The sequence below is a fragment of the Lampris incognitus genome, chromosome 12 (assembly GCF_029633865.1).
Source record: "Lampris incognitus isolate fLamInc1 chromosome 12, fLamInc1.hap2, whole genome shotgun sequence".
Taxonomy (NCBI): Eukaryota; Metazoa; Chordata; class Actinopteri; order Lampriformes; family Lampridae; genus Lampris; species Lampris incognitus.
Genome location: NC_079222.1, coordinates 48,154,524 through 48,182,167, shown reverse-complemented (window position 1 = coordinate 48,182,167; position 27,644 = coordinate 48,154,524). Strand labels below are relative to the sequence as shown.

General features: G+C 45.8%; 1 protein-coding gene across 2 annotated transcripts; it reads left to right on the top strand.

Annotated features, from left to right (window-relative positions):
* The first annotated feature begins 11,250 nt into the window (after positions 1-11,250).
* Positions 11,251-26,431, top strand: LOC130121714 (3-hydroxy-3-methylglutaryl-coenzyme A reductase-like). Of its 2 annotated transcripts, none has more exons than XM_056290581.1 (20): positions 11,251-11,297; positions 12,327-12,530; positions 13,566-13,677; positions 13,906-13,993; positions 15,218-15,302; positions 15,411-15,516; positions 17,770-17,876; positions 17,968-18,087; positions 19,300-19,433; positions 20,015-20,277; positions 20,473-20,555; positions 21,107-21,301; positions 21,526-21,684; positions 21,763-21,920; positions 22,076-22,181; positions 22,573-22,743; positions 22,941-23,081; positions 23,814-23,972; positions 24,535-24,689; positions 24,798-26,431. In XM_056290581.1, the coding sequence occupies exons 2-20, from the start codon at positions 12,369-12,371 to the stop codon at positions 24,850-24,852; spliced, it is 2,559 nt and encodes an 852-aa protein (XP_056146556.1). In that variant the 5' UTR covers positions 11,251-11,297; positions 12,327-12,368; the 3' UTR covers positions 24,853-26,431. The 2 variants fall into 2 exon arrangements, with proteins under 2 accessions (XP_056146556.1, XP_056146557.1); XM_056290582.1 differs by lacking the exon at positions 11,251-11,297 and adding an exon at positions 11,508-11,658.
* The last annotated feature ends 1,213 nt before the right edge of the window (positions 26,432-27,644 follow it).

The following is a 27,644-nucleotide window of genomic DNA, read 5'->3' as shown; positions in this document are numbered from 1 at the left end:
TGATCTTGGCACAAGAGTTGTCTTATCTGCGTATGCAGATGATATAGTTATCGCCATAAAAAGTCAAGATGATGCTGATCTGATTGAGAAACTTGTGGAAAGGTTTGGGAATCTTTCAGCTGCTAGAGTAAACTGGGCAAAAAGCGAAGCCTTAGCGGTTGGAAAGTGGTCTGCAGGTCTCCCTCAGCTGCCAGGGGGACTAAATTAGAAGAAGGGGGGTTTCAGGTACCTAGGAGTGTTTCTGGGTGATGACCAGACGGTTTGGAAAAACTGGGAGGTGGTGGTGGAAAAGGTGGAGGGGAGATTAAAGAAGTGGAGATGGCTGTTACCACAGATGTCTTATAGGGGAAGGGTTTTGGTTGTTAATAACTTGGCAGCCTCCACCCTAGCTAACCGTTCTGGAGCCCCCTGCCGGATTGCTAAAAAAAAGTACAGTCCATCTCTGTGAACTTTTTTTGAGATAACCTGCACTGGGTACCACAGAGTGTACTATACCTACCAAAAGAGATGGGAGGGCAGGGTTTGGTGCATCTGGAGAGCAGAGCAGCAGCCTTTAGACTGCAAATTATACAGTGCTACCTCACAGGGACTGATGATGTGCTGTGGAGACCTCTCATGAGTGTTATTTTAAAGAAGGTACAGGGTTTGGGTCTAGGTGCTTCTTTGTTTCTAGCAGACTGTGTTTTTAAGAACATGCACGACCTGTCACCCTTCTATCAAGGATTGTTTAAAGCTTGGACTCTATTCGAGTGGTGCAGACTGGAGCCTACAGCATCTCTGTTTTGGCTTCTAGAAGAACTCCTAATCCATGGGGCCAGACTGGACGTTCAGGATGACAGCAAACCAGGTCTCAACTGGAGACTATGCTCAGCTGGGACTGTTAAGTTGAAGCACATTGTGGATGCTGCAGGTCCAATGCTTCTTGACACAGAGGCAACGGCTTCACTGCTGGGCTTGAGGTCAAGCAGACACACCAGAAACATTCTGAATGCATGGCTTGGAAGACTCACCAGGGAGGAACTGGTCATGCTGCAAGACCATGCCATTGGAACCGAGGGTCCAGATAATGGAGATCCGTTCCCCGAGTTGGGCCTCCAAATGGACCAAACTGGTCTAACAAGACCTTTGCCGGTGCCAAATTTGGCTACTAAAATGGATCTTTATATATTAGATAGTAAGGTCTTGTACAAATGTTGTGTTGTTGCCACGAACAAGAGAACACTGAATAAGAGAAAGGACACTATATGGAGAACAAGGCTAAAAGTGGCAGATGATTGTAAACCAGTGTGGATGGTGCCGTATAAAGCCCCGCTGAACAAAAGGTCAGGTGACTTGCAGTGGAGGATCCTGCAGGGAGCGCTGGCAGTCAACAGTTTCATCTCTAAGATTGACCCAACTGTTTCTGTTAAGTGTCCTTTCTGTCAGTCGCCAGAGACCATGTTTCATTGTTTCATGGAATGTGAAAGACTTCAGGTGCTCTGTGAAGCTCTACAGATCATATTCTCTCACTGTGATGAACGATGGAATGAAACTGTTTTTATCTTTGGTGCTGGGTACAAGAGGAAGGATGTGGAAAAGTGGCAGCTGCTAAACTTTGTAGTGGGGCAGGCTAAGTTTGCGCTTTATAGGAGCAGGAAAAGTCTGATTGATACTGGTTCGGAGGAAGATTTACTTCCGTTGTTCGTTGCAAGGGTGAAGGCGAGAGTCCGAGTGGACTTCAGCTTCTTCACCTTAATGAACAACTTGGATGAATTTATTTCGCGGTGGTGTTTCAATAAAGCCGTTTGTTCAGTCATTGAGAGGCAATTAGTATTTCATTCTGTTTTTGCATAATATTTCTTTTGACCCTTCGGGAGTATGTGACTTGGACCACTGTCCCAAAACAAGAAAGGAAAAAAAGGAAGACTTTTCTGGACGTCTTAATGTGAAGGAGTTGCTCGTGTTGATGTTGTGAAATGGATGTGTCTTTGTTGGTTTTTTGTTTTATGTAAATTAAAGAGCTTTAATTTCTCTCTCTCTCTATCGCTGGGCCCATGGGGATGTGTTGTGCTCGGTAAAAGACAACCAACTTGTTTTTTTCTGGAGAATTGATGTGATTTATTTTATTTTTAAGTATCTATTTATTTGCTTGTGTTTTGAATATGATTGTATTTTTCTAAAATAAAAGTTACTTTTAAAAATCAAAAATCTCTCTCTCACTCTCACTCTCACTCACTCACACACACACACACTCAAACAAAAGGAAGAAAGGGAAGAGAAAAATTTGTTTACTAGCTGTACCTTTTTAGCCTTTACAGCACCTGTGCAAATGAGAGGAGATGAGATAAGATGAGAGGAGAAGAGAGGAGAGGAGGTGAGATAAGATGAGATGAGATGCGAGGAGGCGAGATGCGAGGAGATGAGAGGGGAGGAGATGAGATAAGATGAGAGGCGATGAGAGGAGATGAGATGAGATTGAGAGGAGATGACATAGGATGAGAGGAGATGAGATAGGATGAGAGGAGAGGAGGTGAGATGAGATGAGATGAGATGAGATGAGAGGAGGTGAGAGGAGAGGAGAGGAGATGAGAGGAGAGGAGAGGAGAGGAGAGGGGAGGACTTGAGAGGAGATGAGAGGAGATGAGAGGAGATGAGATAAAATGAGAGGAAAAGAGAGGAGAGGAGGTGAGATGAGATGAGATGAGAGGAGGTGAGATGAGATGAGAGGAGGTGAGATGAGATGAGAGGAGAGGAGAGGAGATGAGAGGAGATGAGATGAGATGAGATTGAGAGGAGATGAGATGAGAGGAGAAGAGAGGAGAGGAGAGGAGGTGAGATAAGATGAGATGAGATGAGAGTAGGTGAGATGAGAGGGGAGGAGAGGGGAGGGGAGGGGAGGAGAGGAGATGAGAGATGAGATGAGATGAGAGGAGATGAGAGGAGATGAGATGAGATGAGAGGAGAGGAGATTGAGAGGAGATCAAATCAAATCAATTTTATTTGTATAGCCCAATATCACAAATTACAAATTTGCCTCAGTGGGCTTAACAGCAACGCAACATCCTGTCCTTAGACCATCTCATCAGATAAGAAACAACACCCTAAAAAACCTTTAACAGGGAGAAAATAGGAAGAAACCTCAGGGAGAGCAACAGAGGAGGGATCTCTCTAATGAGATGAGATGAGATGAGATGAGATGAGATGAGATGAGATGAGATGAGAGGATGTGAGATGAGAGGGGAGGAGATGAGAGGCGATGAGAGGAGATTAGATTGAGAGGAGGTGAGATGATAGGAGAAGAGAGAAGAGGAGGTGAGATAAGATGAGAGGAGAGGAGAGGAGAGGAGAGGAGAGAGGAGAAGATGAGAGGAGATGAGAGATGAGATTAAATGAGATGAGATGAGATTGAGAGGAGATGAGATAAGATGAGAGGAGAAGAGAGGAGAGGAGAGGAGAGGAGAGGAGAGGAGAGGAGAGAGGAGGAGAGGAGAGGATATGAGATAAGATGAGAGGAGGTGAGAGGAGAGGAGAGGGGAGGAGATGAGAGAAGAGATGAGATAAGATGAGATGAGAGGAGAGGAGAGGAGAGGAGAGGAGAGGAGAGGAGAGGAGAGGAGAGGAGAGGAGATGAGAGGAGAGGAGAAGAGGGGGGATGAGAGACCGTACATCGTTGTCTTCATGTGGGGAAAATTGTCTCTGTTGTTAATGAAAACACAACAGAAAATATCAACGTTATTACGCAATCGGTAGAGCAGCAGATATGGGAAATACTCACACATTCTCATATCCAACAGAAACTTATCATTATGGGAAACCACAGGCCCACAAAATCATATTTGAAAACTTGATAGAGGGAGAAATACAGTTTACATAATGTCATACACCAACTAATTAAGAGAAAATGTAAATGCCAGACCAATTTGTTTTAGCAATTTTAAAAATACAATTTTTTGTGCTTTCCAAAAAAAAAAATGGCAACGTGATAAACGGACCTAGAACACCGAGCAAATGTCTTGAATACCTTCAGTCAAACCTTGTGACACGTTTGTGATAACTATGACTGCAGTAACTCCTGTTTCTCCTTAAGTTTTTCCTCAAGACACTCAATAAAGATAGGGTCTACCTTGAGGTCCAATTTATTGTCAAACCTAGTGACCATAGTTCAGTTCAGTTGCTCCATAAATAAACCCCTGTGGATAAGTGGACCTGTGCAGGGAGGGTTCAGCAGGTCCTCTAATGCCACTTCACCAGCCTGGTCTTACTAGTCAGGTCAGTCATATCTGGTTTGGATCTGGGCACCTCCCCTGGTACCCCTGGTAACCCACAGAAGTGTTGCCCAGAAATGCTCATCAGGAGAACAGGTATCTTCTGACCAGACCAAGAAGTCTTTGACCAGCAGTGTGGAATTGACAAACATGACAAACTCATGTGTGACAACACAAAGTGGGCATTGCCAGTGAACATCTCAATACCATGCAGTGGTGGACTGAAATGGACTTGTTGAAACGTGATTCATCCGACCAGGCCACCTACTTCCATTGCTGCATGGCCCAGTTCTGGTGCTCATTGTAGGGGCTTTCGGCAGTGGACAGGGGTCATCATGGGCACTTTGACCAGTCTGCAGCTACACAGCCTCATACATGGCAAGCTGGGATGCAGTGTGTCCTGACACCTGTCTATCATAGCCAGCATTACCCTTTCCAGCAATTTGAGCAACAGTTGCTCTTCTGTGGGATCAGACCAGACGGGCTATTCCCCCTTTGGCACCCATGTGTGTTAGCAGTTCACCGGTTGTCCTTCCTTGGACCACTTTTGGTAGGTACTGACCACTGCATACCACGAACACCCCACAAGACCTGCCGTTTGGAGATGCTTTGTCTAGCCATCATAATTTCTCCCTTTTACAAAGTCACTCAGATCCTAACAATTGGCCATTTTTCCTACTTCCAACGCAGCAACTTCAAGAACTGACTGTTCACTTGCTCACCCCTTGACAGCTGCCACTGTAACGAGATAATCAATGTTATTCACTTACCTGTCGGTGGTTTTAATGTTTTGGCTGATTGGTGTGTGTACAGTATACATATGACATTCAGTTACAGTTGGGGGGGGTAATGTAGTTACATATGTATTTATTGCAACCCTAGCAGTTTTTACAACGTGTTCCAACCTCCTCCTCTTCATTCTCATCCTCCACTATTCTAGCCTCATACTCTTGTAACGGTGACATTTTCGGTCTTCCCGACTGTAGAGCAAAACTGCTTAATCCACATTGCAAACTCTTCCCAGTTGCATTTGTGTTAAGCCTCAACAGACACATGCTGAGCTCTTGAAAGGCTGACTGTAGAAGAAGGGAGGACTTCACTTGGGAGAACGTTCTAGGGCCCAAACAGAACGGAGAGTGCTATGACTCAGAAATCTTTGCATTGTCTCAATGGCTGCGTCCATGATAGGGTTACGCAGTGACCTTGAAAGTTTTCTCCGGACTTGTGACAGTCTCAACATGAGCCATCTTCTCCAGGCCCGATCAGATTCTTCTTTCTCCTCTCTGGTGGCGACGTGGCTTCCACTTCCAATTCTGTTTCTTTATCCTGCTCCTGCAGTTCTTATTTTGCCCACTGGACAAATCTGTCTACTGCTACTTTGATGGAGACAAAGTCTCTTGACATGCTTCTCAGATGTTCATGCCTAACCATCTGTGGGCAGACATCATGTCCAGCCCTTCTGTTTGCAGATACTTGGACAGGAGTGACGTCTGTTCAAATATCCCGAGGAAGATTTGTGCTGTTAATACCATCTCATACTTCAACAAAGCCTCAATAAATCCACGTGCACTAACCCGGGTGGTTGTTTTCATGGTCACCTGGTCTTCTATAGCTGTCAATGTAAGAATGACATCCACATAGAGGCTATTATCTGGATGCGCAAAAGAACCAAGCACTTTCCTCAAAGCAGCATCCTTGGCCCACCACTGTGCCTCTCCAATTGGAGAGAGGCGTCTGTGTCGCTGGTCCTGGCTCTCTCTCCCACACACTCATCCTTCTGTATGACTCACGAAGAAAAACAGAGGTATCATTCAGTAGTACAAATAGTGATCCACTTTCGATGACTGATTGTGTTGTGTCAGCAAGGACAAGGTGAAGCACATGGGTGCGTGCACTTGATTTGGAGACTCTTTTGACATGAGAGCGGAAAAGCCTCTGCAGCGGCCTTGCACATTGGATGCACCATCTGTGGCATGCCCAATGAATTTGTTTAAATCCACTTTCAGGTTGTAAGCAACCTCTGAAAGCATATCGACAATATGCTGACCTGTTGATTCTCTGCACTTCACACTAATGACAAGCCTCTCAGGAATTGTGTCTGCGACATATCTCAGAACAACAGAACGCTGGTGCTGGGAGGTGATGGCCTGAGTGGTGTCAATTTGTACAGAGAACATCCCAGCCTTTGTGATGTCTTCCACAGTGCTCTCCTGAATAAGCTGCTGAACTGTGGCAATAATGGAGTTGATGGTTATTGCAGACATCAAGGTCACCGGGGAACCGCTGCCCTTTGCCCCTTTGACTGATGCAGTTTCTTTGATTTGTCAAGAGATTCATCAGAATCAGAAACACTTTATTTGTTGTTTCCTTTCATGCACTTCTGCACATGAAATGAAACTCGTATCCAAAAATTACAAGAACTACGAGAACACATATGTCCAAACTAACACATATATCTAAACTAAAATAAAAAAAAAATCACTGTCCAGGAGAACGAACGCCAGCCAGGATGACTGTCAGAACTGCTGGTTTGCGTGGGCTAGCAGTTAGCTTAGCCTGCCCGCTTCCACATCCTGTCAGACCGCCCTCGGTGTTTCCTCTTCGGACGCAGCTCCTGTCAGGGCCGTGGTCCTTGGGCCTACAGGATGCAGCAGACAAAGCTTCCCCAGCCGATCCAATGCTAGCTCCCCCAGCCATGCTCTTTCAGGCACAGATCATACTTGCACAATAGGAGTATGATCTCCAAGAAATTGCTATGATCAACATTGACGTCATCAAGCATGTTTGCAGCATTAGTCCTTGACCTAGATCTTGACAAAGACCTATTTTACCCAACATTTTCACAACATCCACCACACACTCAGCAAACTGAGGTTTCTTCTTGTTTTGCTCCCTCTGTGAAGACTACTGACTACCACTCAGTAAGCTTTTAATATTAGATTCAGAAGCATTTACAGCACATGTTTTGTGAGCCATGCTCCTCCCATGTTCTTCTCAGTGCTGGTGAACATGTCTTCCAGCCGCCATCCCACTTTCGAAGGAAGCGCTGTCAGTTGACTTGCCAAAAGCCATGCAGACAGAATAAGGCAATGTGTGACGTTCTTGTCAGTACGTTAGCCACCTTCTACTTGTGCCATCTTTACACCAGAAGACTTTCTGTACTACTGGGTTATTTGCATTTTGTTTAGGGTGGTGCGCAAAACAACAACAAAGCTTTCACGACTGAGACGAATGTAACAATGGATTGTTACCTCAGACTCCTCCTCTCCTGCTTCCCTCTCGTTCTCTCCCCTCATCTGTCCCATATCCTCTCTTTTCTCCACTCTCCTCTTGTCTCAACTGTACCCTCATGTCTGCTCTTTTCTCCTCTCTCCACTTCCTGCTTCTCTCCTCTCCCATGGCCCCTCTCCTCTCCTTGCTCTTTTCCTTTCTCAAGCCTCCTATCCTGGTTGCACGGCGGCGCAGTGGTTAGCCTCACAGCAACCAGGTCCTAGACAGAGAGATGAAGAAAGTAGACAGGAGATGCAGTGTAAAGCAAAGAGGGAGGGGGTAAAGACAAAGGAAAAGGCATTATGGTGAGTTGTATGAGAGGTTAGACACCAAGGAAGGAGAAAAAGACTTGTACCCATTGGCTAGAAAGAGGGACCGAGCTGGGAAGGATTTGCAGCAGGTTAGGGCGATCGAGTATGGAGATGGAAATGTGATGACAAGCGAGGAGAGTGTGCTGAGAAGGTGGAAGGAGTACTTTGAGGGGCTGATGAATGAAGATAATGAGAGAGAGAGAAGGTTGGATGATGTAGGGATAGTGAATCAGGACGTGCAGTGGATTAGCAAGGAAGAAGTGTGCGCAGCTATGAGGAAGATGAAGAATGGAAAGGCAGTTGGTCCTGATGACATACCTGTGGAGGCATGGAGGTGTTTAGGAGAGATGGCAGTGGAGTTTTTAACTAGATTGTTTAACACAATCCTGGAAAGTGAGAGGATGCCTGAGGAGTGGAGAAGAAGCACACTGGTACCGATTTTCAAGAACAAGGGCGATGTGCAGAACTGTAACAACTACAGAGGTATAAAGTTGATCAGCCACAGCATGAAGATTTGGGAAAGAGTAATAGAAGCTAGGTTAAGAGGAGAGGTGATGATCAGCGAGCAGCAGTATGGTTTCATGCCATGAAAGAGCACCACAGATGGGATGTTTGCTTTGAGAATGTTGATGGAGAAGTATAGAGGAGGCCAGAAGGAGTTACATTGTGTCTTTGTAGATTTAGAGAAAGCATACGACAGGGTGCCGAGAGAGGAGGTGTGGTATTGTATGAGGAAGTCAGGAGTTGCAGAGAAGTATGTAGGAGTGGTGCAGGATATGTATGAGTGCAGTGTCACTATGGTGAGGTGTGTGGTAGGAATGACAGATGGGTTCAAGGTGGAAGTGGGATTACATCAAGGATCGGCTCTGAGCCCTTTCTTGTTTGCAATGGTGATGGACAGGTTGACGGACAATCTCAGGCAGGAGTCTCCGTGGACTAGGATGTTTGCGGATGACATTGTGATCTGTAGTGAGAGTAGGGTGCAGGTGGAGGAGAACCTGGAGAGGTGGAGGTATGCACTGGAGAGAAGAGGAATGAAAGTCAGTTGGAGCAAGATGGAATACCTATGCGTGAATGAGAGGGAGGACAGTGGAATGGTCAGGATGCAAGGAGTGGAGGTGACAAAGGCATTTGAGTTTAAATACTTGGGGTCAACTGTCCAAAGTAACGGGGAGTGCAGTAGAGAGGTGAAGAAGAGAGTGCAGGCAGGATGGAGTGGGTGGAGAAGTGTGTCAGGAGTGATTTGTGACAGAAGGGTACCAGCAAGAGTTAAAGGGAAGGTTTACAAAATGGTTGTGAGACCAGCTATGTTATATGGTTTGGAGACAGTGGCACTGACGAAGAGACAGGAGGCGGAGCTGGAGGTGGCAGAGATGAAGATGCTAAGATTTCCACTGGGGGTGACGAAGAAGGACAGGATTAGGAGTGATTATATTAGAGGGACCGCTCAGGTGGTATATTGCTGGGTATATTGGGAGAAGGATGCTGAATATGGAGCTGCCAGGGAAGAGGAAAAGAGGAAGGCCAGAGAGGAGGTTTATGGATGTGGTGAGGGAGGACATGCAGGTGGCTGGCGTGACAGCGGAAGATGCAGAAGACAGGAAGAGATGGAAACGGATGATCCGCTGTGGCGCCCCCTAACGGGAGCAGCCGAAAGTAGTAGTAGCAGTAGTAGTAGTAGTAGTAGTAGTAGTAGTAGTAGTAGTAGTAGTAGTAGTAGTAGTAGATAGTATGTTGGATATATGTGTTTTTGTAGTTTTTATTATTTTTATAGTTTGGATATTCTTGTAGTTTTGGTGTGTTTTTGTCTTTGTGTTGCACTGCTGTGGGCTGGGGGAACGATATTTCCTTTCATTTCATGTGCGCATGTGCATGGAATGAAATGACAAATAAATGTTCCTAATTGCTGATGAGCTAACTCAATTAAATTATATTGCACGGATGTGCTGGGGCTGAACATACTTGTTGGGTGGAAAACTCGCCCACGATTTAACTGAGTTCATCCGATGAGTTATTGTTTTTAGTGCACTGGGTAGCACACTATCGTGACGTCACTTTTTTACTACAAACTCGACTCAGCAGTTATGCTGCGTTGCAAGAGCCAGATATAAAGGAGGGGTGCTCTCAGAAGAGGGTGGGCACTTGGGTAACTTTGCGTGTGCCATGCTTAAGCATTATTAAAGCGTGACAATACTCCCAAGAGATTTTTGTCTCGCTGTGGAATTTAAATAACTGCCACAACACCTTGCATAACGAGTACTCAAATAAATGAGCCCTGAAAATAAAATTGCCCAAGGCAGCCAGTTTCCTCATACAGTTTAAGTTATCCAGTTACACGGGATGCTGTGGTGTATTAACCTGGTGGTTATGTAGGCCTGGTAAATATTACACACTAAGCTGTGTAGTTCAGCAAAAGTTGGGAAATCAAAAAGGCTCACACTTTCATCAAATGTCATTCTATTAAAAAGTGGCTTCACAACGTATTTCAATCAAAATGTGACCGCACCTCAACAAAAGCTGTGTATGTTGTGTACTAAATCACAGTAACTACAGCTGTCGTTGGGCTCCCTCAGGCAGCCCACCCGCATTGGAGCGTGCCTGCCTCAGCAGTGTTGTTTTCATACACGTCATGTGTGCTCGACGAGAGGTTAACTCGGCATTAACAACATTTTAAACAGGGAATTACAGAAATAAATAAACAGACAGAAAAGGGAACAGAAGAAGAGAGGTTGGTTCCTTTAACAATGTTGTAGCGTGCATGGATAAGGAGACACGCTGACCGCTGGTTGGCTGGCGGGTCTGAGCCTTTAGTCTACCGGTTAGCGATGTCTCCTGCGGTGCGGGCGATACGGGTTCGCTTCCCGGCCGCGGCTCTTCCTGTGATTGCGTTGTCCCCCGAATTCGCTACATTATTATTATTATTGTAACCGGTTATTTTCTTGCCCGGTGCGGGATTCGATACGGGGTGCACTGCACCACAAGGCGACATCACTAACCGCTCGGCTAAAGGGTCAGACCCGTTAGCTAGGGGCTAACGTGTCTTATTAGTAGTTTACATTATTATTAACGCTGTCATGCAAAGACAGGTTTGTGCGACGCCGTACCTGGCGCAGTATTCCGAAATGAGCGCGACTGTGTAAGACGCCCCCTGCTGGCAAGTAAAACCAAAAACACGCACTCTGCTGATTCCAGTAAATTTACTACGGCTATTTTACCCACTGTAATATTGACCGTCTGCCCAGCAGAGTGGCGTGTCGTCTCGTTTGATATGGATAAAACAGAAGTCGCGGATTATAGCTTTAATAGCTTTTTAATCGCTTTAAAAAAAAAAAGCTGCAACAGCGGGAGTCTTCCGCCGCACATCTCGCGTTGCTTCGCCGTTCCCCTCGTCGCCATGTTGGTGTCGTGACGTCAGCGCAGGGAGGCGCGGATAGCCGGGCGACGGACTACAGCGGACCGCTCTCCGATGAAGGTGAAACGCTGCCTTTTTTTCATAAACTATTTAAAAACTCTACTTTCGTCTCATCGTTGAACGTTGCGACATACGGAACGACCTTAACGTCTGTCCGTAAAGCGTGGGTCCGACAGGCTATCGCCTCGCTAGCCGGCGCTAACGTCGAGGGTGTTTTACGACAGGTTAAGCTAACACGTAAACTGATCCGCTGCGTCCCCCCGTCGCAGACCGGGCTGACTGGAGCCCCTTAGCTAAACTTTGTTAGCGATTGGACGAGTTAAATTAAGCCACACTGCCAACTCAATTTGCATACTCATTACGCTCGGTGATTAGGCGACCATCTAGCTAGCCAGTCTGTAGCTCTTAAGGCAAGGGGATGGTGAGTAGCGTGCTCTGCTAGGTCAAGTCAGATGGACTGAGATCTAACCTGATTGTTAACTTAACCCTTTGTGTTGTCCACACCTTCTGCACACCGCCCTTGCCTTAAGGGTCATTTATGACCCGCCTTCAATACACCTGTAAGTTAAAGCAGCTTCATTTAATTTTAAACCCCGGATCTATTGTGGACGAAGAAACAACCTGTCGTTTGTCACCGACGTTGTGACTGTCTGGGTTTTCCCCTCGTCACGGTGCAGAAGGACTGCATCTAGTCAGTGGACACCACTCGGTTTTTATGGGGTCACACGTGACCCTGAGGCAATCCCAGCACCCCAGTGGTGTGCAGCTTTCGTGGAAATACGAACGGAAACGATGTTTTTACTTTTTCTAATGTTGGGGTCACTCTAGGAAAAGTCAGCAAATTTGAGGTTGGAAAAAAATATCATTTAGAGTATTTTCTGTGCTGTTAAACACGGTCGTGGGCCTTTTTGACCCGTAAGACAGTTGGGAACGATTGCATTTATCGTTATGTCCTAAAACACCAGATCACTACTGATAGAGACTGTTTACAACTGCGGTCATTTAAACATTAGCATTTTCCAAACAGGGTAATTGATGATATGGCTATAATGGGTATGATGGTGAAATAATGCCTTCCTCTTGATGCAGGTGAATCGGTAACCTTGGGTAGCAGGAAGGTGCCTGAGGACCATGTTGACTCGTTTGTTTAGGCTGCACGGCCTGCTGGTGGCTTCCCACCCTTGGGAAGTAATAGTGGGCACTATCACCCTCAACGTCTGTCTCATGTCTGTGAGCAGCTTTGCAGCCAGCAACCAAGTGTGCGGCTGGAATGAGTGCCCCAAACTCCAAGAGGTGAGTCTACCTGTTAGAGAGGTGATAGTGAAAATGGGTGGTGCTGCATAGGGCTGGGCAGTATGGACAAAAAAAAATATTGTGATATTTTTGGACCAAATATCTCTATTGATATTGTGGGGATGGCTGTTAGTGCTTTCATAAAACATTTGTGATATTGGGCTATACAAATAAAATTGACTTGACTTCACGATCAGATTTTTCAGAAATAATCATCAGTAATCCCTCTATAATAAATAAGTGACTAAAGGCAAGTAGATCAGCTAGAACAGTCTGGTAAGTTGAAAAAATTACATCAATTTACTGTAATGTAACCTTTAAAACCAAGAAAAAACAACATTTATGCCATATCCTGACATTACGATATCCAAAATCCCAGACAATATCTAGTCTCATATCACGATATCGATATAATATGAATGAGTGAATGATGATGATGATGATTTATTTGGAACATGTAAATAAGCAGGACATTTTTTCCTACCCCTTCTCACCTACTCTTCAGTTAATTCAGCTACTATACATTTCAAACTCAGTTCCCACTGTACTGTAGCTATAGTTCAAATTCAATGCAAGTTGTGCTGCACAATACAAACTCATCTACTGTCAACAATAAGAGAAAAAAGGAAGAAAAAAAAACATCAGCACACAAGAGAAAAGAAAAAGAAAAACACATCCTAATGTCACGTACCAAGAATAAACAGACCTCAATACTATGTACAACCCAAATATCCACTCTGTGTCATAGAAAGAAAAAAAATTAATAAGAAATGTCTTAGAAATGTTTAGAGATAAATAAAACTTAGACAGTTAACACAACTCTTCGTCATCCCTGTAGCTCTTGCCTTGAAGTTTAATTTCCCTCTCAAATAATATTCCCCTTCGCTATCTGAGAATATTTTTTGTAAATTACTCGGTAGGGGATTGTTTCCCAATACTGCCCAGCCCTAGTGTTGCACAACTTTTAAGCTGTGCAAAAGGTGTGTCTAGAGTAGATCTTCAGACCCAACTGATCCTGAAATGTCCTTTCAACAGACAATTCAGAGCAGCGATGTGATCATTCTAACGGTCACTCGCTGCATGGCTATTATCTACATCTACTTCCAGTTCAAGAATCTCCGGCAACTGGGCTCCAAATACATACTAGGTTAGTATGATGGGATGTTGAAGTTATTATGACTTCCACTCAAAACACTGGTATGTGCAAGTTCAAAATTATACTGTAGTGTTCTCCATCGATAACTGTTATACATTTTTTGTATAACATTTAAGGCTCATCATTCAGCCAAGCAAAGACAAGAGAAAATGCACCTTAACCATTGTCAATGTTGTTTTTTGTGCGGTGCTTTACATTTTTTACGCTTTGTCTGTCCAGGTATTGCTGGCCTCTTTACAGTTTTCTCCAGCTTTGTTTTCAGTACAGTGGTCATTCACTTCTTTGGGAAAGAGTTGACAGGCCTGAAGTAAGTATTTTATATGAATTAATGCAGACTAACCCTTTCAAAAACAGTGTGAGGATAGCTTACCTCACACAGTAGTTAAAGATATTTGTGCTGTGTGTGGTTTTGTTTTCTAAAAGATACCTCAAATAGCCTTCGCAGTACCCTAAGGGACTTTGATTGGTGTGACTTGGATCAGAGATTTTTGTGAAAATGCTAAAAGAAAAATGAATTCCTCTACCAGGTGTTCTTAAATTTGGGTCCCAGAAAATAATTTTGCCTGATTGGCTGGAGGATGTGTGTTAAAACCATATAATACACACCTAGTTTGGCTCAATTTATTATTTTTATTTTTTGTTGAAATTTCTCCCCTTTTCTCCCCAATTGTATCCGGTCAATTACCCCACTCTTCCGAGCCGTCCCGGTCGCTGCTCCACCCCCATGCCAATCCGGGGAGGGCTGCAGACTACCACATGCCTCCTCCGATACATGTGGAGTCACCAGTCGCTTCCTTTCACCTGACAGTGAGGAGTTTCACCAGGGGGATGTAGCACATGGGAGGATCACGCTATTCCCCCCAGTTCCCCCTCCCCCCCGAACAGGCGCCCCGGCTGACCAGAGGAGGCGCTAGTGCAGCGACCAGGACACATAGACACATCCAGCCTCCCACCCGCAGACACGGCCAATTGTGTCTGTAGGGACACCCAAACAAGCCGGAGGCAACACGGGGACTCGAACCGGCAATCCCCGTGTTGGTAGGCAACAAGTAGACCACTACGCTACCCAGGCACCCTGTTTGGCTCAGTTTTAATCACTGTTCTAAATTCTTGCGTTGGCCACAAAGTTGCTGTGTAATCATACCAACATGCTGAACCAGTAGCAAGCTCAGTAAACGTTCAAAGCTCTAGCCTAGCGGCTAACTTTTGCCTCATAACCTTTTTCTGAGAACAGAACTTTCAACAAAAAACAAGTAAAGTGCTGTGTTCCCTCTGCATTGTGTGTTAAAATCCTTTAACGCACACCTTGTCATGGATTATGCCTTACTTAGTTAACATTGGGGTGGCATTTGCAAATGTGACTGTGACAAACCACAGTCAGATTCAAAGTTTTATCTTTTAATTTTGGCATTTAAAAATGGTCTAAAATACCATTGCCCATCAAATTCCAGATGTCTCTCATAAAACATTTTCTTTTTTCAAATTGCTGTCTATGTTCATTTTAACTATAATTTGCCTGCTTTCCCTGCAGCGAAGCCCTGCCATTCTTTCTCCTGCTTATTGACTTGTCCAAAGCCTGTGCATTGGCCAAATTTGCCCTCAGCTCAAACTCTCAGGTAATATTGCCAACTGAACACTGTAAGACCCACCTATTTTTAGATAGTTTGGTTCCACTGAGGAGTCAATTTGCTTTGATTTTTATTTTTTATTTTTTTGATGTGCAGGAAGAGGTAAGGGAAAACATCTCCCTGGGAATGGCCATTCTGGGCCCCACCTTCACCTTGGATGCCCTAGTGGAGTGTCTGGTCATTGGGGTTGGCACCATGTCAGGTAATAATGCGAACTGACTGTTGCTTAGCGCCCAGGTCGATGGAACAAGAAATATGGGGGGAAAAGTTTTTAATATGCAGCGCTCAAGCTAATAAATCTATCTAATAACAACGTTTTTTGCCTGTCAGTCTGTGGATGTGCAGCATCGAGGCGGACTCTTGCACAAATGCTACCATGTCTAATATAAACTTGCATTTTCCACATAGAAAAAGGTTTGCTATGTGACCATTTTGGTCTAACCCTAACCCTGTGTATTTTCATAATATCATAAAGCTGTGTAAACTGTTCACTCTCGTGCCTGCGTGAGTCATACCTACCGTTGACTCAGATTGGTCAGCAATAAGAATATGCAACACTTCCTGTTCTGACTGCAACCTAGAGGAAGTTGTTCCTTTATAACTTGCACATTTTTTGGCTCATAAAAATTATTTTAATAACTGTTGATCATGTTGCTGCCCGATCTGAGTCAACAACTCACTCATGGTCGACTTAGATCGGGTGGTGACAGAGCAGCGTTGGTCGAGAGCTAGAGAGGGATTGAAGAGAGGGAGTGGCGGTAGTAAGAACAAAAGTTTTTCAAAGGTTTTGAATCACCACAACCATAAGATGTTCTTGATCATACAGTCATAACTGCAAAAGAAATTTTAGGCTGATAGGTCCAGCAGTATGCAAGATAAGCACACACACACACACGTCACCGAATGCAATATCCCTTTCAGGCTACCGCCTGGTAGGAATACTTAAAGAGCATTTGCATTTGTATTAAATTCATTTACAAATCATCCCTGAAGCCTAAGAAGTCAACAGAGTTTAGGCAGAATATGTTTGAAAAAGTATTTAGTCCCTAAATACTGAATACACTAAGTATAATCACTGAATACACTGAGTATAATCAGTATCATGTTCAGCGACAATGCTGAGAATAGGTAATTTATTCAGATTACATTTAGAATGCATCTTCATAAATTGTGCAGGTTGTGCTGTACCATGAGAACTAGTATGTATGTCACATTGTTGCTTATTCCTTTGAGATTACTCTCAACAGAAAAAAAGTATTTTTATTGAACTATAAAGCCATTTTCCTACATACCAAAACGTTTTTTATCCAATTAAACATTTTAAAATGAAACAGTAAGAGTTATTAGGGCAAAAGTATAGTACTATGTGTTTGAGAGAGAAGGAGTTTTGTGTCTCTCTGTCCTTGTCTTTGCCTGTGCCCATGTGTTTGTCTCTTTTTAAATATTTTCGACAAACCAATTTTTGGTTTCCTTGCAACACAATAAAATCTTAAAATACAAATAAATAAATTAATAAATTAAAAAATATATAACAAATTAATTAATTAAAATTGCAAAGTCTTGCAGCAGTTTTTGGTTCTGTCTCTTTGGTAAACTGCAGATAGTGAAACTGTTACGATGTGAGCCGCAGGTCCAATCTCAGGGAAGTGGAAACTTTTGCGAGCAGTCGGTTGAATGGCAGCCAGGCTGAAGACACACTGGAAGCAGCAAAACCACCTGCTGCTATCCCCCATTTGTGGGCATGTTGTGTTGCCAATAGATGTATTGTTGTATATTTTTCTTACATCTCCGTATATATTAAATTATATAAATGAAAATAGCTTACCATAGTAATATAAATGATAATTATTAATTATTATTATTAATAGTAATGATTATTAATCATTAGAATTATAATTATATAAATGAAAATAGTTCATAACTAACCAATTTAAGACAGATATTCCTTGCATTTTTTCCCCCATACACCAGAAATTCAGATAAATTCTGCCACTTTTCACCAAACGGAATTTTTTTTTGTCCGTGTCCATGTACATTGGCTTAATTGAGTCATACAGTTCAGGAAAACTAGTGAAAACCAATTAGCTTCCCCTCGTTGTAAAATGCAAGCTAGTATCTACAATGGGGGAGAATGTTACACCAGATGTTTCTCTGAAGCCCGACTGGTCGTGGCGATGTGCATTTCTTGTGTGGTGTGATCAGAGTTTCAACTTTTAATTTTGAATTCAGCTTTTTGTGTCTTCCTTCCTTCTGCGGACCATCCAGGCTGCTCGCCGCCTCTCATGTAAAGTGGATGGAGGTGGTTGGTGGCTTCGCAGCCTCCAGTGTGACTTCTGCCTGATATTGTAAAAATTCTGAATCGATAAGCATCGAAAAATCACTCTTTAATGTTTTTTTTATTTGTTATGAGCAAAGCCAAGTTCTGCAAAAACAAACATGTTTTCTCGTTTCGTAGGCGTGCCCCAGCTGGAGATCATGTGCTGCTTTGGCTGCATGTCAGTCCTGGCTAACTACTTCGTCTTCATGACCTTCTTCCCTGCGTGTGTCTCTCTTGTCCTGGAGGTAAACATGCACTATAAGGGGACTGCGGTTTTGTGCGCATGTTTGTGTGTTTATGAATTCTGTATCTGTTTGTCTTCCCGTGTTTGCGTAGCTCTCGAGGGAAAGCCGTGAGGGCCGTCCTATCTGGCAGCTGAGCCATTTTTCCCGTGTGCTGGCTGAAGAAGAGGATAACAAGCCTAATCCCGTCACCCAAAGGGTTAAGATCATCATGGTGAGAACGCGAGACTTCGATAAATGTTGATATTAAGACAGCATTTGAAAACAAGCTGCTTTATAGAAACGTTTCTAAATAGAACCACCGGGATTTCCCTCCTGCCTAAAATGACCACGGGTGGCCAAAATGACCGCCGGTTTTTAAACTCTACATTCTGACGAGGTGAATACCCAACTGAGATCTTAATGCATTACATATGTTAGTATGTCTGCAAGGCTCAGCGGTTTCGGTTTTTATTTTTCAAAGCCATCCAGCATGCTGAATTTCGCCACAAGAGGACACTGTTACATAACCTCACACAAACAGGAACTACTTTTGGATACGTGGAAACATAAAATCCGGGTGAAAATCAGTTTAAAAATCTGGGTATTTTTCAGTGAAAATCAGTAAAAAACAAAAACACTGAGCCTTGTATGTCTGTTATGAAACTAACTGACACCAAATTTAACATTTTAACAACTTTAATACTATTTCTAGACAATTTAAAGTTGCCGCTGTCCAATGCCTGTACATTCTGCAACGCCTCGGTGGTAGTCATGGTGTGTCTGTAACGGCGTCTGTAACCAGACATGTTGGACATAATCACAAATCAAGTTTAGACTATTTCTCTGCACTGGAGGGTGCTAGTGTGTTTCTAGGACAGAGCAATGAACTTCACGAAGGAAATTATGTGACCAACACATGTCATAAATAGTGACATGACGCACACCATCACGCCCAAATTACGAGTGGTAATTTTGACCGCTCAAGCCGTTTTAGGTAGATCTTACCATACCCTTTTTTTTTTTGATTGATCTAAAACTAATTTTAATGTAAATGTATGCAATTTTAGGAGCATTCAGGGAGCGGCAGGTCTGTATCTTCCCCCCCCCACAAACTTATTAAGCTTTGAAAATCCAAAATGGTCAAAATGACGGTCTCGGTTGTTCTAGTGTTACGACAACGTTTGAGAACAAGGTGCTACGTAGTGACGTTTCTAAAAACACTTCAGCTAATTCAACAAGGACACGCTGTGTTGTAGACACAACAGAAAGCCCTCATTTGACCTCTTATGTGTATGACAAAATGAAGACAAAGCATTTCCATAAGTGCCTGCTGGGTCCGTCTTGGTTTTAAAGTGGTCTTGTGTTATTCTCTATCACACCTGAGGCGTGGATAAGTTGTAAATCAAGCATTTGTCTCTTTTTCATCCTTCCCCTACTTCCCTAGTCTTTGGGCCTGGTCTTGGTCCATGCTCACACTCGGCTAGCGGCTGAACAGCCGGGTCAGAATCGCATAGCGGAGCGGCCTGTTGCTAAGACACTGGACTCTGATGGCACCATGTGGCCTCTGCAGCTCTCCAGGTAAACTAAGGAGACAATAATGATTGTTGGGTTTATTCCATGGGTAATGTCCCCCATTATTTAACCTTGTTTACGTGTATCCAAAGGAGTTGATTCAAGTGCAATTGGACTTGGTATATATCCGTGAAGACGTTTCGCCTCTCATCCAAGAGGCTTCCTCAGTTCGTGCCTTTCTGACTAGACCAAGCTAGTGTGACTGGCTGGTGATGAGACTCAGAATTTATCCTCTAGGAGTCGTTGTCAGAGCGTGGCTCACAAAGAGCCACGCATATCTATAGCTCTGACAACGACTCCTAGAGGATAAATTCTGAGTCTCATCACCAGCCAGTCAGACTAGCTTGGTCTAGTCAGAAAGGCACGAACTGAGGAAGCCTCTTGGATGAGAGGCGAAACGTCTTCATGGATATATACCAAGTCCAGTTGCACTTGAATCAACTCCTTTGGATAACCATGACCTTGATGAATGAGAACATTCACAGACTTGTTTACGTGCAGTACCTAATGCTGAGTTGGACTTAATTCATTGCTGCATCACTCTCTCTCTGTGTCTCTTCCTGTGTACTGTCCCTTTCTGCTGTTAGTATGGACCTGGAGCAGGTGATTACTCTGGGGCTCGCCCTGCTCCTTGCTGTGAAATACGTGTTCTTTGAGCACACGGAAGCCGAGTCCTCCCTGTCCCTGAAGAGCCCTCTTATCAGCTCCCCCACTGGCCCGAAGCACGGGGGGTCGGGGGAATGCTGCAGGAGGGACTCGCCCGCACCCAAAGCCCAGAAGACAGCAAACAATATCTCAGCAACCAATCCCACGTCCTTTAATTTCCCTGACACAGCCTCCAAAGAACAGGGTGAGTCTTGGCTCGGTTGTTTCAGCTCTGTTGTTTGATAAGGTGTTTCTGTTACTTTACACCGCCCGTCTCTTTGTGACTGCTTTTTCCCTACACTTACATGAATTACTTCCTCCTGGTTCTTCCATATCAGAGATTATTCAACCATTAGTAAACCCGGGTGTGAATGCTTCCTCTTTGGGGACTTTCTTGCAGAGGTATCATCTGCTCCTCAACCGAAATTTCCCGCGGAGCCCCGAGAGCTAGATGAATGTTTGGCTATCCTCGCTGATCCCCAGGTGAGTTGCTGTAGCTGATAGAAGGACAATATTGGCAGATGACACAAGATACGGGTGGCGCAGTGGTTAGCATGGTTGCTCACCTCACAGCAAGAAGGTCCTGGGTTCGAGCCCCAGGGCAGTCCAACCTTGGGGGGTCGTCCCGGTTCGTCCTCTGTGTGGAGTTTGCATTTTCTCCCCGTGTCTGCGTGGGTTTCCTCCCACAGTCCAAGTGACTTGGTCGTACTAAATTGTCCCTAGGTATAAATGTGTGTGTGTGTGTGTGGGGGGGGGGTGGCTGTGATTGCCTGGCGGCCTGTCCAGGGTGTCTCCCTGCCTGCCGCCCAATGACTGCTGGAATAGGTCCCAGCATCCCCGCGACCCTGAGAGTAGGATAAGTGGTTCAGATAATGGATGGATGGACACAAGATACCCAGAACCGTTTTTTTTTTCTTTCAGAGGGATATAATGTATAAAAGATCAGAGAATGCATTTTTAGTTTGAACAAAAATTACCATTTCTGCTGTTTAAAAAGATGGTTTTTTAATTGTCATTATGATGTACCTCCCCAGAGGGGAGCCCGTTTCCTCAGCGATGCGGAGGTGATGAAGTTGGTGGCCTCACACAATATCCTGCCCTATAAACTGGAAGCAGTCATGGATAATCCGGAGCGGGGCGTGGCTATCAGGAGGGAGATGCTTTCTCCCAAACTGCCCGTCCCTTATGCTTTATCATCCCTGCCTTATAAGGACTACAACTACTCTAAGGTAGTGGTCCAGCTGTCTGTTGATTACACCGAGGCATGTTCTCAATAGTCTCTGTTCTCATCTTTACTCTAACCAAACGTGTTTTTTCTAATCTCCATATAAAATAGATGTCTTAGTTGTAAACCAGCGATAGGCTCCAGCATCCCCCCCGGGACCCTTAGAGCAGGATAAGCAGTTTGTATAATGGACGGATGGACTTATTGAAATTATTTCCTGTCCTACAGGTAATGGGCACTTGCTGTGAGAACGTCATTGGCTATATGCCAGTACCAGTAGGAGTCGCCGGTCCACTTCTTTTAGATGGGAAGCAGTTTTACATTCCTATGGCAACCACAGAGGGCTGCTTGGTCGCCAGCACCAACAGGGGGTGCAGAGCGGTTGCTGTAAGTACGGCAGGGTCAGCTGGTAGTAAAGTAGAAGTGTGTGTGTGGTGTACTGACTCTGCTGTTTTACTCATCTAGCAGAGTGGTGGCTGCAGCAGCAGGGTGCTGGCTGACAGTATGACCAGAGGTCCAGTGGTGAGGTTTCCTTCAGCGTGTCGGGCGGCGGAGGTAAAAGCCTGGCTTGAGACCTCAGAGGGCTTCAGCATCATCAAGGAGGCTTTTGACCACACCAGCAGGTCAGTTTAAACCACTTGATTCACATATCGGCGCTGGCTGGATGGAAGTACAAGCTGAATGACTGACGGCATGCCGACCTGATTTCATCACATCTGGGAAACATGCTGCAGTGCCTGAGAACGTACACATAAAACAATTTGTTTGCACTCAATAGGTTTGCGCGACTGGAGAAGTTGCTGATCGGCTTAGCTGGACGAAATCTTTACATTCGCTTTCAGTCCCAGACAGGAGATGCCATGGGCATGAACATGCTCTCAAAGGTAAGAAGATCCTGGTAACCTCACGCGGCAAACGAGTTTAAAGAAATGAATGAATGCAATTACCTACGTAGTATCCAGAATAAAATGGATGTGACAGCAGCTTCTTACATATTAGTATATAAAAATGACATTCCCCCAGTTCCCCCTCACCCCCGAACAGGCGCCCTGACTGACTAGAGGAGGCGCTAGTGCAGCGACCAGGACACATACCCACATCCGGCTTCCCACCCGCAGACACGGCCAAATGTGTCTGTGGGGATGCCCGACCAAGCCGGGAGTAACACGGGGATTTGAACCGGTGATCCCTACGCTACCCGGACACCCGTTTTACATGTATTTAATACTGAAAAGTCTTATTTGTGTGTATGTATGTTTGTTTGTGGTTTTGCAGGGAACGGAGCAGGCTTTGTGCAGACTCCAGCAGCAGTACCCTGAGATGAAGGTGCTCTCAGTCAGTGGGAATTACTGCACTGACAAGAAGCCTGCTGCGCTGAACTGGATCTTGGGCCGGGGCAAGTCTGCTGTGTGTGAGGCCACCATCCCTGCCAGGGTAGTCCAGGAGGTACAACACTGTTAAGACCAGGAATATGTTTGCTATTCCTTTATCCCTAACAGAAACATTAAACAAATGGCCCAGTCACTGTATTTATGTCCTCATTCAGTGTACCCTGTCTCTGGTTTCCTGTCATTGTTTTGTTTACCGTGTGATACCCCTTATATGAGCATTGTGGTATGTTAATCTTTTGCTGTGTTCTGTAGGTCTTGAAGAGTAGTACAGCTGCCCTGATAGAACTGAATATCAATAAAAACCTGGTGGGCTCAGCCATGGCTGGCAGTGTAGGGGGCTTTAATGCTCATGCTGCCAACATCGTAGCTGCGATCTACATCGCCTGTGGACAGGTACTCGATAAGTCAACTTCCTGATTTTTAAAATACTCAAGACTTATTTAGAATGAAACAAACTTTCCAAGTTTAAAGGTAGATAAAAGAAGGTCCTGGGTTCGTGCCCCGGGGTTTTCCAACCTTGGGGGTCGTCCTCTGTGTGGAGTTTGCATGTTCTCCCCGTGTCTGCGTGGGTTTCCTCCGGGTGCTCCGGTTTTCTCCCACAGTCCAAACACATGTAGGTCAGGTGACTCAGCCGTACTAAATTGTCCCTATGTGTGTGTGTGTGAGCCCTGTGATGGTCTGGCGGCCTGTCCAGGGTGTCTCCCCGCCTGCCGCCCAATGGCTGCTGGGATAGGCTCCAGCATCCCGCGACCCCGGTTGGGATAAGCGGTTTGGATAATGGATGGATGGAAATACTGCACCTTTCTTGCTGAGTACTCTTAACCGAGGTCTTGATAACCCAGGGTTCCTCTGAAACCCTTTACACCTGGTCAGTTAAACCATCCCTTTACTGAACTGATGGCCAGTTAATTCACATTAATCTCTCTCTAATCCAAGGTGAAATGCTCGTTAGATCTATTTTATTTCGTAGAATAATGTGTGGTGAGTTCAGTTACATTTTTCTTTCGGTCAGTGTTGAATAATGGGGCGTTTATGCAGCATCATTAGTCATATGACTGATCCAAAGAATCATTTTTATTGCCATTCATAAGACTTGCTGACTGACATTTCTCTGCTGTGTGTTAGGACCCCGCTCAAACTGTCGGCAGTTCCAACTGTATAACGCAAATGGAGCCGGCTGGTGCTGAGGGCGAGGACCTGTACATCAGCTGCACCATGCCCTCTATAGAGCTTGGCACAGTAGGTGGTGGCACCAACCTGCCACCCCAGCAGGCCTGTCTACAGGTACTGTGTAAGACTGTGTGTGTGTGTGTGTGTGTGTGTGTGTGTGTGTGTGTGTGTGTGTGTGTGTGTGTGTGTGTTGGAGACAGCTGAATGTGCATCTGCATGTTTCGAGTTCAGTTTTAGGGCCCTGACACACCAAACCGACTAGCGGCGATGAAGGCCGACTGTTGCGTCGCCTCACGTCGCCTGGCGTCTGGGCCAACAAGTAACACTTGAACACCACAGAGACTACAGCCGACGACCAACTAGCATGGACGTCCTGCACTGATTCACTAAGCTGAACAGCCGATCAGAGTGATCTCTCTCACCGATGAGCTCCGCCCATTCAACATGCTGAATCGGCCAAAAAGCTGCCGGCAGGGGTCCGACTAGTTAGTGTCGACAGTGCAGGACACACCACAAAAACTAGGGTCACAGATGCTCACCGACGGCCCGACATTGGCCAACGGTGTGTCAGGACTCGTAGAAGTGGGTGGATGGAAGTGTGTTTGAGGGAAATACAGAGCGCTGTAAGAAGAAAACTAGCTCACTGCTTATTTACTTTCTCCTCTGTGTGTTTCAGATGCTCGGTGTTCAGGGTACGAGCAAAACCCAGCCGGGCGAGAACGCCCGTCAACTGGCCAGGGTGGTTTGTGCCACCGTCCTGGCAGGAGAACTCTCATTAATGGCAGCCCTAGCTGCGGGGCACCTTGTCCGGAGCCACATGACCCACAATAGGTCACTATCATTTGTTTTGCTCGGTATTTCAGCAGTGTTCCGCTTCATCTCTAGATTTGATCCTCTTCCTCATGACACAACGGTCACTGTCTGTTTTCTCTCTTCCAGATCTAAAGCGAATGTGTGTGAGACGACCTCTTCAGCGTCAGAGAACGGCGTATGACTGAAAAACGATGGTTGCGTTCGAGTGCGCGGTGGATCCTTGAAGTCTCAGCAGCCGTAAAGAAACAGTTTGTCCTCTTTACGGCCTGAATCCTCCAGCTCAGAAAAGAAACTTCACTGTCTGATTAACACTAAAGCAGCTTTTAATTCAGTGGTTATTAACAGTGTTTTGGGGTCATAAGCCGATGGAACAGCTGACGGGCCTCGTTCAGACCGCCAGCCCAAATCCGCTTTTTTGGCATAACCAGATTGTATCCAGATTGACATATAGAGTCTAAGTAAACAGGGTCTAAACCACATTTGGAGGTGGTTTTGAAATGCGGCTCCAATCAGAATTCTACAGACGCATCTCAGTTGGGCCGCTCAAGTCGGATTTCAAACTCTTTAGCGCCATGCGACGCAGCGGCGACGTCAAATCCAGAGTGCCCCACAGGACTGCAGCACCATGTGTACCAGAGGGCGCGGTGATGCAGCTCCAGTTCTCATTTTTCTGCCTTAGTAAATCGCGTCATCAGCGTATGTAGTTACACTAGCCCGTGTCGTTACCACGGCAACCCATACAGATAGGCTGGTGATGTCTGGGCACACAAATCGGATCTGACCGCTTGCAGATAACAGGGCGGACAGTCTGTCTGGTTTGAGAATCATCTGATTTGCCTGCAGTCTGAAGAAGGCCCGACACCAGAAGCCAAAACGTGCTAAAGACGACAACAGACACGCAACCGTTTTTTTGTTTTGTTTTGGGGTTTGTTTGTTTTCTTGTCAAGCTTTTGTGGAAGACACATTTGTGCCATTTGTCTGCATTTGGATTTTGCAGTAGTGTTGCTGAGTTTATTAGCATCATGTATTTATTGTGAGGCAGCCTTTAATGTTTGCACTAATGTCTGTGAGACGACACCGAGCCGTCGTTTGGGTTCGGGTCGGGCAGACCGAGCATGCTGTGCAGAGTAACCTTCATCCTCTGAATCGTTCATCATCGTCATAAAAGAAGAACAAACACTTTACACGCGGACGTTTTCTCCACGTGGTTTTCGCCATGGAACCCCACGGAAGGAAGTCCTCGAGCTGCTTTATTAATTACATACGGTCACACGCGCGGGCCAGACCCGTGTCTCGCGGTGCCGGATGTGGCGGTGCAGGACGTGATGCCAAGTGGGGTCAACCACACACACGTCTTTGCTATTGGTTGAACCCTCCTAACCTGGGGAGGGAAAGGTAGTTATTTGCATAATGTTCTAATTTATTGTGTTTTTTTTTTTAATTGGCTGAGGATTTTACTGTGTACTTGTGTTTTTGCTCATAGTGTTGTTGTGTTTCTGTCTCCTGTGTGTTATGAGTGCTACATGTGTGCGTCCCACTGCTGCAGTAACCAATCGCCCCACTGGGGACATAAAAAGCTATTGATACGAGGCTGCGGATTCGCTGGTCAAAGTTCACCAAAGTTGTCGGGCGTCCGGGCAGCGTGGCGGTCTATTCCGTTGCCTACCAACATGGGGATCACCGGTTCGAATCCTCGTGTTACCTCCGGCTTGGTCGGGCGTCCCTACAGACACAATTGGCCGTGTCTGCGGGGGGGCGGATGTGGGTATGTGTCCTGGTCGCTGCACTAGCGCCTCCTCTGGTCGGTCGGGGCGCCTGTTCCGGGGAGGTGGGGGGGGGGCAGCGTGGTCCTCCCACGCGCTACGTCCCCCTGGTGAAACTCCTCACTGTCAGGTGAAAAGAAGTGGCTGGCGACTCCACATGTATGGGAGGAGGCACGTGGTAGTCTGCAGCCCTCCCCGGATCGGCAGAGGGGGTTGATGGGGTGGAGCAGCGCCCGGGCCGGTTCGGCGGAGTTGGACGGGTCCAACTGGGGAGAAAAAGGGGGGAAATCCACGCACACAAAAACGAAGTTCACCAAAGTTGAGCTTCGCACGGAGCGAAAATGCGAATTTCCTTCGCCACCGGAAGTGAATGTGTTACTCGCGCCTCCGCTCGCGTAGAACGGAAGTGAATGTCAGTTGTAATTTCGCGCGCGCGTGATCGTACAAATAGTCCTTTTTTCACTTGCCAAAATGCTGCTCGAGAGGCAAATCTTAACCTAGTGACGTTTGTTCACGTTTAAAATGCCAATTTCCTCCTGAATGTATTTTATTTTCCTGGGCGTGCTAGCTTAGCGGTTAGCATCGAAGAGGAGCTGTGGGGTTTTGCATGTCCTCTCCGTGTTAGCGCGGGTCTCCTGCGGGTACCCCGCTTTCCTCGCGCAGTCCAGGGTCATGCGGTTTTGGGGGATTGGGGGTCTTTCAGTTGCACCGAGGTGCGTGTGGCGTGTCAGGGACTGTGTGAAGCCTGCGTGACAGGCTCGCGACCTGTCCAGCGATCCCCCTGCCCAATGCCTGCTGGGCCAAGCGCCACCCCCATGACCCTGAACTGGGTGAAGCGGGTGTAGACAGTGGCGGATGTGGAAGCGGGTGTAGACAGTGGCGGATGTGTCGACAGCGTTGCAGCATGACGCACCGTAGCGCAGCGGAGGCGGTGAAAACACGCTACACGACCAACGTGGGGAAAAGTCCAAGCCATAAAACTGCTTGAATGGCCGGTTTGGTGGCGGTTGCTCTTGAACCGGAGTATCGACATCCTTCAAGCGGCCTTGAGTCGGGATGGGTCGAGGCCTTGCTTGGTAGGGGTACAAGGAAGGTTTTCATGCCGTTGTCAGGGACGTGACGGAGCTCACAAGTGGCCTTACGGTGGTGCGGCTAGGCACTAGCATGTTGTTGTTCTGTTGAATATTTTGTGTTGTTTTATTTAAAGAGA

What these genes read in the sequence shown, in the direction of transcription:
- LOC130121714 (XM_056290581.1), top strand. Translation starts at nt 12,369, where the DNA reads ATGTTGACTCGTTTGTTTAGGCTGCACGGCCTGCTGGTGGCTTCCCAC. An exon ending in AGTGCCCCAAACTCCAAGAG is followed by an intron (nt 12,531 to 13,565) that starts GTGAGTCTACCT and finishes TCCTTTCAACAG; the next exon opens with ACAATTCAGAGCAGCGATGT. An exon ending in GTGTCTCTCTTGTCCTGGAG is followed by an intron (nt 17,877 to 17,967) that starts GTAAACATGCAC and finishes GTGTTTGCGTAG; the next exon opens with CTCTCGAGGGAAAGCCGTGA.